At 33.7% G+C, this 12879-nt stretch overlaps 1 protein-coding gene across 2 annotated transcripts in view; it reads right to left on the bottom strand.

Annotated features, from left to right (window-relative positions):
• Nucleotides 1–12879, bottom strand: part of LOC150105012 (carboxy-terminal domain RNA polymerase II polypeptide A small phosphatase 1-like) — a 184554-nt gene that overhangs the window by 58506 nt on the left and 113169 nt on the right. For both annotated transcript variants that reach the window (XM_090395454.1, XM_090395456.1), the window contains exons 3-4: nt 6868–6963; nt 3618–3674 (exon numbers count right to left, since the gene is read on the bottom strand). In XM_090395454.1, the coding sequence (XP_090251580.1) occupies nt 3618–3674; nt 6868–6963 (153 nt within the window). The remainder of the gene's footprint in view (nt 1–3617; nt 3675–6867; nt 6964–12879) is intronic.

Below are 12879 nucleotides of genomic sequence, written 5' to 3'. Positions count from 1 at the left end.
CAGGAATACATATCCATACTTGAAGTAGAAAAAGTCATCAAAGGCTTGAAATGTGGAAAGATGATATTCAACCAGAAATGCTGAAATATGGTAGTATAAAAGTCTTACAGTGGCTGCACTGCACAGTTCAGAAAGCCTGGACAGAGGGACGAATTCCCGATGATTGGAGTAGAGCTCTAATAGTACCCTTATATAAAAAGGGAAATAAAACTGAATGCGAGAATTACAGAGGTATTTCCCTACTGCGTGTTCCTGGCAAGATCTATGCAAGCATACTTGAGAAACGGTTGAGAAGAATTGTAGAAGAAAAGCTTAGTGAAGAACAAGCTCGATTCAGGCCAAACAGAAGCTGTCAGGATCAGATCTTCACTTTACGACAAATAGTTGAGAAAGCATGGGAATATAACAAAGATCTGTATTTAAGTTTTGTCGATTTGGAAAAGGCATATGATAAGGTGCCAAGAGAGAAGCTATTCAATACGCTACAGTTATATGGTGTCAATGGGGCATTATATCAAGCAATACTTAGTCTTTATTTGAGTTGTAAGTCAGCAGTTAGAATTGAAGGAAGTACAGGAAGATGGTTTAATGTTGAATCTGGTGTGAGACAAGGATGTACGTTATCCCCTCTGTTATTCATTATCTATATGGATCACATTATGAAGGAAAGTGGTATTAAACATTATATCAGAATTGGAGATGTTAATATCAGCTCTTTGCTTTATGCGGACGATGTTATACTTCTAAATAAATCCGCTACAAGTTTGCAAGAGTCCCTAACTAAATTGAATAACTGTTGTAATAGATATGGTATGAAGGTCAGCAATAAAAAGACAATGAAAATAGGCAGAATCATTGAAAATGTCAACTGTTGTGAATGGAGACCCTGTGGAACAAGTAAAACATTTCGACTACTTAGGCACGATTTTTAGTGAAGATGGTAAATTAAATATAGAAATATACAACAGAATCAGCAAAGCTGGTATAAGTGGGAAGTCAATTGAATAAATTCATATGGAATAAGGGAGAAATTAGTCGGAATACTAAATTAGTTGTATACAAGACAGTGTTGAAACCAGTGTTAACTTATGGATCTGAGAGCTGGGTCAGAAGTAAAACACTTCACCAAAGACTAGAGACCGCAGATACGATACGAGAGTCCTGAGAAAGATTATTGGCGTGAACAGATGGCATCAATGGCAATATCATATTAAAAACGAGGATATTTGGAAATAACTTGACATTGTCGGCATCCAGGAATGCATTAGCAGAGCTAATCTCAGGTGGTATGGTCACTTGAACAGAATGGGTGAGGAAAGATTAGCAAAAGAAGTGTTCTCTGTCAGGTTGGTAGGAAAACGACCCAGAGGAAGACCAAGATATAAGTGGATTGATACGGTACAATGTGCCTTAGACCAGTGCTTCCCAAACTTCTGGATGTCAGGGCCCCCTTTGCAAAAATTAAAATATTTCACGGCCCCCCTCGAAAAAAAATCGTAATAGAGATATATTATTATAATATTTATTGTATTTATATTCAATACAAAACATACACAGTGAATATTGCAAAAATCAAATGCATATATTACATTTTTTGCCTCTTACCGTTTGGTTCTGAAGATGATGCGGGCTGTTCTGGTAAAATATGAAATACTGTCCTTTTTTTTTTTTAGTCTGTTTCTGCTTCTTCTGATTGTTTGCGGGATTTTTTTTTATTTTTTTATCAACCACTTATCCATCTCAGGGTTAAATTTTTTAACGTAGAATAGATCAAATAATATCACCACTTACTAATACTGGCACACCACAGACTGATAACATGAAATTAGTGAATATTACCTGAATAAGGGAATCCCCCGGACCAGGAATATTTTTCACTTTTGTGACTTTTCTCCTTTTACGGTAATTAAGCCTAACATGAAACAGACAGCAAAGGCAGTCTGTTTATTAAAACGTGCATATGATTGGTGCGGTATTAACAAAAGATCGTGCAACCAAAAGATAAAAGCATAGCTGACGATTGAGTTGAAATGCTAACTCTCTTCAACCGAATTCCATATGTGAAACTGCCATAACATTCATTATATATATATATTACTTAGTTTTAACACTTTTAAGAATTTTAACACGTTCGGTTGAATTTTATTGCTGCCTTGGGAAATCGAACTCACACACATCTAATTAATAACAATAGTTTTTAGTTAGATACTGTGTTTGCCCATGCAACATATGGTTTTGTTTCAGTCTATACAGCATAGTTTCTGTATAAGGGGACATGTGATTCATTAATTAGTGTGTTTTTATCCCAGTTGTCTCTAATTGCACTATTTGTTGAGAAATATATTACACAGACTCCTCATACCTTATTCACTGGCATAATAAAAGTACTTATTTTTATTGCCTCTGCAGTATAGTGGCTCTTAGGGAGGGCGTGTTGTTTACCACTGCAAGCGAGTTACTATCTCCCCACATGAACTTGTTTAAGCTTTTTTTCATGTGTGAAGTATATGCGAAACTTTTATTGGTAACAGAAAACTAGCTCGGATGACAGTGATAACATAAAACGAGTTTTGATATGTGTATAAAGTCAATATCAACAGTCCCTGATTACGAACGCATTATGAAAGGGACGAGAAAGATTTGGAACTTCCCTGGAGAACATTCGAAGTAAATACAATTAACCACTGCTTTGAAATGAAACATACGAATAAGCAATATTTACTAATATTCGTTAAGCGCCGAAATACGCAGAAAGCAAAATTTGTGAACCAACACCAATGTGCGAATTTTTCCATTAAAATATAAAAAATAACAAAAAAGAAATAATAAAAGTTAAATACGTTTCTTTTAAAATAAAAAAATATACTTAGTCTTAAAACATTTTAAATTTGTTTTCATTATTTCACGGCCCCCCTCAACAAAACCTATGGCCCCCAAGGGGGCCGCGGCCCACAGTTTGCGAAGCGCTGCCTTAGACGATAGAAATATAAGATCTGATAATGATAATATTTAAGTCTTGACAAGTAACAGACTGATTTGGAGGAAAATTGTAGATAGGACGTCAGTAATGATGTAAATTTTTCATGTAGTACTATCATATCCTGTACACCCCCTTGAGAATACATGTCAGGAATTTGATCATGATACCCTCATCAATGCATCATAAGTTTGACATCTCACAATTCTGTTACAAAAAATGCAGAAAGAAGTGATGAAATCAACTAACAAAATATAAGACTATCAGTTAGGATCGCTACTGTATCCATACTATTAAAAAAAAATTCAAGATAAGTGAGTACTAGCACTACTCACTTGTCTTGAACTGTAATGAGAATAAAACTTTCAATAGACATTTGCATTAAGTTCAGCAGTAATTTTTAAGAAGTCATGATCTTTAATGTATATCTATTGTTATACATTATAGACTAATTTTTTTATTAATATTGCAATCAATTAAAATAACCAGAATAAAAAATATGTGATGGAATGCATCCTTCTATCATCATCTAGGAAGAAAATTGCTTGATTTTTACTGTGGACTTAAAATGTCAAAACGATTATTGCTTAATGACAGGTATTATATATTTATTTAATTATCAAAAATAAAGGAAACCTACTTGATGAATAATACCATCAATTTCTACAGGAACTATGAAATCAGCATTATTAATGGGCTGAAAAACAAATTTTAAAAAACATTAAAATTATATATATTGATCAAAAATAATATGTTTTCATGCAGTTTTAATTTCAGCCATAGGTAATAAATTAACAAGACATGCAATTTGTGATTCATTATGCCAAACTTCTACCTTTTAAAATGGACTGGGGGAAAAAAGAGAGAGCGAGAGAGAGGAGAAAGGGAGGATCAATTATACTGATCAATACTATAATAATGTTATAAAATTACGAAATATAGAAATGCAACAGGATGGCATATTAGCAATAAATGCAAGTTTATTGCTTATAATATGCAGGCAAGAAATTTATTACAAACAGAATTTTCAATCTAGTTTCAAAACTCTTCTCAATGTGAACAATTAAGGAGACAAAATATAATAGAATAACAATTGAAAATTAAAGTGTGTGATATAATACCAGATATTAAATCACTGCTAGAAGAGAACTCACTCTGTTAACTATTAGAATTCAAGGAAATACACTGAAATTATTATCAATGAATACATTATTTAACACAATCATGAGGAATATCGAGTTTCTTTTCAAAACTGGGAAAATTTGAGAGTTGTGTGCTTTTTCAACCATTGTTCCACTGTATTTTGTTTCTGGCTATTCGTATTGAGAATGGACCAAAAATTCTGCTTTTAAAAATATTTATTTCCGATGTAAGTGTTAATGCTATTGCTTAGAATCAAATGTCTGAGAACTAATCAAAATTTTGTTGTAAATACCAGTTACACCATTCTTTGAGGAAACATTTAGTGATGCAGAAGATGTAACTGTCATAAATATTACACAAAATATCACAACTTGAAAAACAGATGGACTTCAGATCAAATGATCAATATGAAAACTTAATTTAAATCACAAAGAATTTTTGAATTTTCCAAACTACCTACATTGCACCCTAATGTGTATTTTTATTTATTTATTTAATAAATTTGTTTATCTCCCCCATCTATCTTAGCCAAATTCCTAGCTAGTCTTCACAAAAATTCATCAAATTTTTTGACAAAAATAAAAAAAAACTCAACCCTTCAACCAACAGACCTCATGATTAGCTTTTGATCCAGTCCTTATTTATTAGTGTATCTGGCTGACACTCTCCAACTGTTATCAGATGAGTTGCCATCATGGGAAGCCCCTTGTCGCCTGTACTTGCTAAGTTCTACTTAGAGCATCTTGAAGAATCTCTATTATTTTCAACAGAACCTCAATCTTCATTTTGGGTTCGATATGTCGATGATGTGTTTCTCATCTGGCCAGATTCAAAAGAATCTCTAAAATCAACAGCCTACACACACACACACATCAACTTGACAATGGAAAAAGAAAATGATGGACAATAGCCTTCCTGGATGTCCTCCTCCTTTTCTGTACCTCTTCTTGAAATACTTACAACTTCTATTCATTGTAAACCTACCTTCACAGGTCGCTACATACAGCAAGATTCAGCACGTTGTCCACCTCAAAAAATAGGCATCTTCAAATCTTTCCTCAACAGAGCACATGCTATCTGCCTCCAATTCCCAAGATCTCCAACAAGAACTGAACACTATCCCATGCATCCTACTACAGAATGGTTTCACTTCCAGTAAGTTTAAATGGATCTTGAACTCTTACAAGCCCACTGCCCAAAACCCTGAACCTGTTATGGTGAATCTCCCTATCCCATATATTGCAAGCATCTGAGACAATTGCTAAGATCCCGAAAAGATATAATTTAGTTCCTATCAACAAAATCCCCTTTTGGTTACCATGCATGAAAGATAAACACCCCCCATATTGATGTAAGTTTAAGCTTGAACAGTTATTTAAAGAAAGCACTGACCACCCAAATTTAAATAAGAATGACTGTCTCTATTGCCACGATTTGGGAGAGTCTCATCCTCATAAATTGCAAGCAATAACATTCCCTCCCTCCTTTTTTTTTTTAAATATAATACAATGCTGTGTCATTTCATTATGTAATTAAATTTAAGCAGATTTTGAATTGCTTAATTTTAAATTTAGGTCTTGATCTTTTTTTTATTGTAACCACCCACTAGATGGCATCCAGCACATGGCTCAATTCCATAAATAGGATTAATGTTCTTTGTTGTAGCTTCACTTTGTGATCATGCAGATGAACTGATGATGAGTAGTTAGTTTCTGGTTGAAATATTTGCAGTAATAAAATTACTATATTCTTGTGAATATAGTGTGTACAATAAATGTTAAAAATTTCCTTTTGGACATGTAAAATGCTATGTATTGGCCCTTCTTATTCTACATATATAATTTCTTGGCATCTTTAATGTGTCTATTCATTATCCGATGGTGCAGTTTTCCAGAATTTTTCCACACAATTCTTTCATATTATTATTTTATAAAACTTTCAGAATTTTTCTAGTTCTATTAAATTTAACAGAAGAACTAGAAAAGTATATACGTGACATGAAAAAATATCAATAAAAGTTGAAAGATTAGTTTTGAGATGAAGATAAGCAATTAGTCAGAATTAATAACCACTTTGACATTTTCGAAGTATTTTAATGAACATTAAAAATGAAGACCTGATTATAAAATTAATCAAATTTCATCAAGACCAGGACATCAACTACATTTCATCGAAACTTAAGTAACAACACTCACATTTAATAAGTAGTAGCACGACTGCTTTTAATATTTTGATTTAGTATTGTGTAATATTTCTTATAATAATCAAATATTTTCTTTAAGACAAAGATTTAAAAAAAAAACTGCACTGTATTTCTGATTGCCTAGTAGCAAGAATATATACTGCAACTTTCATTCCAGAGCAGAATAATATGTTCTTCAATAAATAACCAAAGTAAATCTGACCATAAATACACACCCCACCAGCTCTTATAACAAGGAAGTGCTAAAGCATCATTACTATTCACAGCATGACTTAGAGAACACAGAAAGAATGCTGTTATGGAACCTGTCTAAGGTGAACTTCTAAATAATTCCATGTACAAACATTACTGAAATACTAATGAGTGACCTTGGCACATTGCCTACAAAGATAAATCATTGGAATTTCCTGTAAGGGAATTAATAATATAAAGCATATACTAATATAGCTAAAAGAAGATGGGGAGGAAAAAAACAAAACCAATATTTGACATAAGCAGATTAGTAAGCAACTTAACATTCAAAAAATTATATCTTAATTATTACCTTAAAAGAACTATGGACCAATGTCTCATCCAGGTCAATGACCAGACACATTTTGTTGATGTCCTGATGTTTGGCTTGGGGTAAGAGGTATTTTCCCTAATTAAGCAATGCAAAAAATAAATAAGTTGGAAAAAATTCATAGGCATATAATAAAAATGTCATGAATAAAAGCAAGAATAATATATTTTAATTAAATTAATATAAATCTTAAACCTTAGATCTTAGAAACTAGAATCAACTTTCACTATAGGACACCAAATATAGCAAACTCTCTCTCCTCATAACAAAATTCTAAATGAAAATTCAAAATCCTCATAACAAAATTCTAAATGAAAATTCAAAATCCTCATAACAGTAAATTCTTAACAAAAGCTCATAGTGAACAATACTATACTAAGAAAAATATACTATAACAAAGTATTCCTATTGTCCCTCGGAGTTTGCTATAGTGGAGGTCAACTGTATTACCTTTCATGAAGATTTCTTTCAGGTTGATGTGACACATCATCTTGGAATCAATTACATAATTTATTATTCAAGCATTTTTAGCTAATATATTTTTGGGAAGTACTTCGTTTTTTCTGATTGCTGTATTTTAATGTTATGTTAAGATAAGAAACTACCAAAGTCCTATATGGTCTTAATTATTTTATTAAAGAAAGCAAAGATTTGTTTGATTCATTTTCACATCAGTTAAATGCTAATGAAATCCTACTGTAGGCATGGGATTGTGAAATTTTTTATGAAAGATGATTGTTATGAGTTTAAAAGTTTAATTGCTTTGGTCTCTGCATGAAATTCATCCATTCCTTGCATATGTCCATAAAATATCTTCTGATGTTGGCTGCAGAAATAATATATCTAAGATTCAAAAATATTTCTGAAACTCAAGCCATCTCTTTCACCAGCAATATTCATTCTGATCTTTTGACTGGCAAAGAAGCTATGGAATCACAAAAACTTGAGATTCCATAGCTTCTTTGCCAGCCTGGTTAGCTAAGTATACAGTACATGATTGGTGTCACTACATAAGAGACAACCCCCACCCCCTGCTTATTAAATGCCCAAAGTGGTTGAAAACGTACCATGTTTAATCTCTAAAGCAAGGCACAATAATTTAATCCTTGGCCCATCTGAGGTACTAAAGTATTACAGGGTTTTATGAAGTGATTCACATCATGAAACAACAACAACAAATATAACAGAACACAGCAATATTGGTACTATTACTGTATTATAGATATTTTATATCCTTTACCAACAAAATCCATAGTGCTGATTTTTGCTAATATTCAGTTGAGAAATTTTTGTATTATACTGAATTAAGATAATTGTAATGATTTCATATTCTTGCAGCTATTATTCAACTAGAAGCAAACTTATTATTAATTAACTAAATTTATCTAATGAAATTAATATAAATAAAATTTAAATTAAATGTTATCTTATATAAATTCAATCTAATAAATTCTTGCCAGCTGGGTTTGACTATATGCATACAGCTTCTACTCTTCAACAAACAGGTCATGGATTAAATCTAACTGCAGATCCAGCAATTCAGTTGCCAGGGATGAGGAAACACATTGCTGAATTACTCTGATGGATACTAAATGAACATTATGGGTGACAAATTATCTAAATATTGAGTGAATAGAAAAAAGAAAACAAAACGAAAACATGATAAGAATGAAGGAACTTGAGGTCAAAAAGTGTTATATTTGATCACGGTGTCAGAAGATGTCTCAATTCTGAATATGACTATTATACCACAGTGATCATGCCATACTTTCCTTGGAGGTAGCTAATTATATAGATACCCCAATTAGGCTAGGCTACATACTGAACTACAAAGCTGGAAATAATGACAGACTGAGAAGAATATTATCTTTGATCCCACAGTATCAGTTACTGAATGGGAAGGATATCAGCAGTGCATGGAGAAGCTTTTAAGACATGCTTGAATAATGCTGTATCTGTGTTTCTAGAGTTCAAAGAACAAATATGATAGAAGTGAAATGAATGTGCAACCTTATTAAGCAAGAGATACATAAGAAGAAGATAATGTGGAAGGAATATCATGAAAATAAGAGTGAGAGAAGTCATGAAATATATAAAACACAGACTAGAAAAGTTATGAGTATTGTATGAAGAGCTAAGTTGGAGTACGAGAAGAAGCTGGCTGCACAGGCTAAAGGCAATCCAAAAGAATTTCATGATTATACTGCAAGTAAAAGAAAGAATGAAGGAATGCAGAAGAATAACTTTGCTGAATGCAGACTGCACCCTTGTGTCAGAAGCAGATATGATAGTTCAAATAATGAGTGCTCACTTCATTGCTATCAACCTGTTGTATGTAACATAGTGCTATCACCACATTGGGTGAAGAGATAGAGGTCCATGAGGAAATGCTAGATCTGGTGCATAACCTGAATAAGAATTCAGCAATAGGGATAGATGGGATATCAGCATGTATGATAAAGAAATGCTCAGCCAAACTGGCTAAGTCCTTGAATGTTTGTACAATTTGAGTCTTAGTTCAGGAAAGACTCAAATTATATCATACATTCTTTCCAAAGGAATGGAAAGAATGTATGATAATCCCATTGCACAAGGGTGGTACAAAGAATGATGTATCTAACTACTGACCTATCAGTATCTCTGGAGTGATTGTAAAGATTTTAGAGAAGTTGTAAGAACTTTCATGCAGAAATGGGTTGATAAACAAGCTATGCTTTGCAAGGAAACAGCATGGGTTTACTAAAGGACGATCATGTCTGAGAAATTTGCTCTTATTTTATAATAATGTTACAGCTGAGGAAATGAAAATAAAGGGGAAATAAAAGGAGAAATGATACACTATGATACTACGATGAAAAGCCAAAATGGCTATTTTTTTCTGGCGAGGTTGATATAAGTTAAGGGGATAAAAATCCCTTATTGTTTTTTAGCCAGTAAGCGAAACTAAGATCGAAAACTACGATCTGTAACGTTTCATGCCGACGAACTGTCAGCGTATCCAAGCGTAAGTGACCACTTGGTAGTGCCACACCACGGCAACTCATTGCAAAGGTGGAGCAAGCTCCCTCACTGTTCTTGATATTTTCTCATAATGTAAAACACACAGCTCTTAAGAGATGTAGTACTGTTTTACATTATGAGGAGAGGTCACTACCCAGACCGGTTTCAACCTTTTTTGAGGTCTCATCAGTGAGTAGCTAGACCTAGAATATCAGAGTTTAAGTGAAGAAAACTTAAATACTTTTGCTATACGATTGACCGAAAGGTGTGTCACTATATTATATTATAACATAGTATAACTACGATGAAAAGCCAAAACGGCTATTTTTTTCTGGCGAGGTTGATATAAGTTAAGGGGATAAAAATCCCTTATTGTTTTTCAGCCAGTAAGCGAAACTAAGATCGAAAACTACGATCCGTAAGTTTTCGATCTTAGTTTCGCTTACTGGCTGAAAAACAATAAGGGATTTTTATCCCCTTAACTTACACTATGATACTGTTAGACTTTGCTAAGGCACCTGATAGGATACCACATGAAAGGCTGTTGCATAAACTGGAGAACATAGGTTCAGAATATGAGCTATAGGCTCTGATGCATGGGGAGGGGAGCTCATGGTCAGATATCAGAAAGTGGTATATGGTGGTGAATCTGCCAGACTAGGTGGCTAGTGATGTGCCTCAGGGATCAGTTCTTGGACCATTGTTGTTCAATCTATGCACTGATGATGTAATGATAGGTAGTGCAACCAGGGATGTAGTCCTTACAAAATGATTTGAATAACCTGGAACAGTGGGCAAGTGATAATGGCTATCATTTCAATACTAGCAAGTGTAAAGTTCAATAGCATTATGCAATTTGGCATGATGAGATATTCAATGGCATAATGATGGACAGGAATTTGAAGTTCAAAAGATCACATAGCAAAAACTGCAAATACAATTCAGAGGATATGTAAAGATATGAAAGTCATTTTGCCTTCTTACAAGACCTTGATATGACTGCAACCTAGACTACTGTGAGCAGATTTGGTCTCCTGGGTTCCAAAGGTATAAAGAAGTTGTGGAAAGGCTGCAAGGAAAAGTTACAAAGATGATATTGGAATTATGGAACATTGATTATGAAGCCAGATCGAAAGTATGGACTGTGGAATCTGGAAGACAAAAGAAAGAAAGAGGGGTGATATGATGGACATCTATAAACTTCTTAGAAAGTGTTATAGGATGTTGTTTGATAAAATTTTTCATTATATGGAAGTGGGAAAAGGACAAGGGGGGGCGGCATCTGTGAAGTTTAGTTTGAGTGTGGTTAAGATAGGGATGAGAACTACATTTTTCTCAAAATTCTCTGACAGAATTTTGAGGAGTAGAACACTTTGCTTTAGGTCTTGAGTGCATCCAGTGTGAATGAGTTTAAGAAAAAGCATGACAGCTGGTGTGGGTGATGCATAGCCTCCCTTGATGAGTCCTTGATTCCCTGCAGGTCAGATAATAATAATCAGTATGTATTCGTATTCTGATGGTATTTCAACATGAGAAGAAAAAGAAGACAAAAATGAAATTTGTGCAAGACGTCTGCATACTCCATAATAAACAACCACAAAGTTTCAGCCAAAGCTCTATAGCATTGGTTCCCAACCAGTGGGATGCGTACCCTGGGGGTACGTGGTGGGCCGTTCAGGGGTACACGAAAAATAATCGGTAATGGTGGAAAAACAAGTAAAGTAAACAATTTTACATTAAGATAGGTCTGAACAAAAGTGTCAGTATTTAAAAACAGCTGTTTTAAAAACAAGGGGTACAATTTATAGAAATGGGTTTAAAAGGGGTACACAAGTGGAAAAAGGTTGGGAACCACTGCTCTATAGCATCAATAATATTCTAAAGTTCTAAACATCTGGTTATGCAAGTGAAGTTTTTTCAACAGATTCACTTAATCACAGAAAACCAAATCACAATTTCTTCTGAACATGTGCTCCCATCTCCTTCAAATTGATATATTGACATTTCTTTATGTATATTACATTGCCATCAGGGGCGAATATTCAGGGTTACTAGGTGTGCGGTGCATATCCATGGAATAGTAATATCACTGATATATTTTTGCATTTATCCCCATTAAAGACTCTCCTAACTGTTTCCTGGTTTTGCATAATTCCTAAAATTAAACACAATATACTAATGCTTCATGAAGAGGACACGTTTCGACATGTAAACATTGCAGCATTAATATCCCAGGTGTGCAGTCAGTCACAAATGCATACACCTTTGAGCCCTTTGAACAAACATATAAATGGTGCAGCAGGTCAAATTCTTAGCATTCCAATGGTTTTAAACTGCTCAAAAGGCGAGGGAGGGAGGCAGGGTGAGTGCCGAGACAATAGCACATAGAAATCAGTGACTGTGATTGGTTATTGTGTCAACCAAGCCAATTGAACATTGTCATTTGTCATGAGTTGCTGTTTTTGTTTTCTGAGTTTCATCTGTCTGTTCTGTGTGTGTGTGCCAAGTATGACCTGATGTAGTAGGCAAGTTTTTGTATATAATATAGATAAGTTTTTAATATATAAATTTTCCATAAATTTATAACTTTTTTGCCCATGTTTGCAATGGGAAAGTGTTAACGATCTAATGAATGTCACAGTTTCTTCCAGAATTTTTGCAGATTGCATGATTGTAGTCGAAGGAGGTAAGCCTTATCCTCCTCTTCCAAATTTACTGAGCAAGCACAAAGATGCAAAAACTGAATACATGAGACACTTCTCTATTTTACAATACAATACAGTAGGATGGTTAACTGGATGTGAAGTGCAATCAAGACTTTTTGTTGGCTTTTTTATTATTCTCCAGAGAGAAAGGCATTTGGAATAAGCATTGATATTGAGGTTGGAAAGTTTTTTGTTTTTTTTTAACAGTATATGGACATTTTTATTTTAGTGTTCAGAAACAAACATAGTAAAAATTTATCTATTCCTGAATAAAAATGAATACTTTTGT

This window comes from Typopeltis vanoorti, chromosome 7, assembly GCF_054136105.1.
Source record: "Typopeltis vanoorti isolate ZY-2024b chromosome 7, IOZ_Tvanoo_1.0, whole genome shotgun sequence".
Taxonomy (NCBI): Eukaryota; Metazoa; Arthropoda; class Arachnida; order Uropygi; family Thelyphonidae; genus Typopeltis; species Typopeltis vanoorti.
Note: the sequence above shows the minus strand (reverse complement) of the source record. Positions and strands in the feature narration are given on the sequence as shown.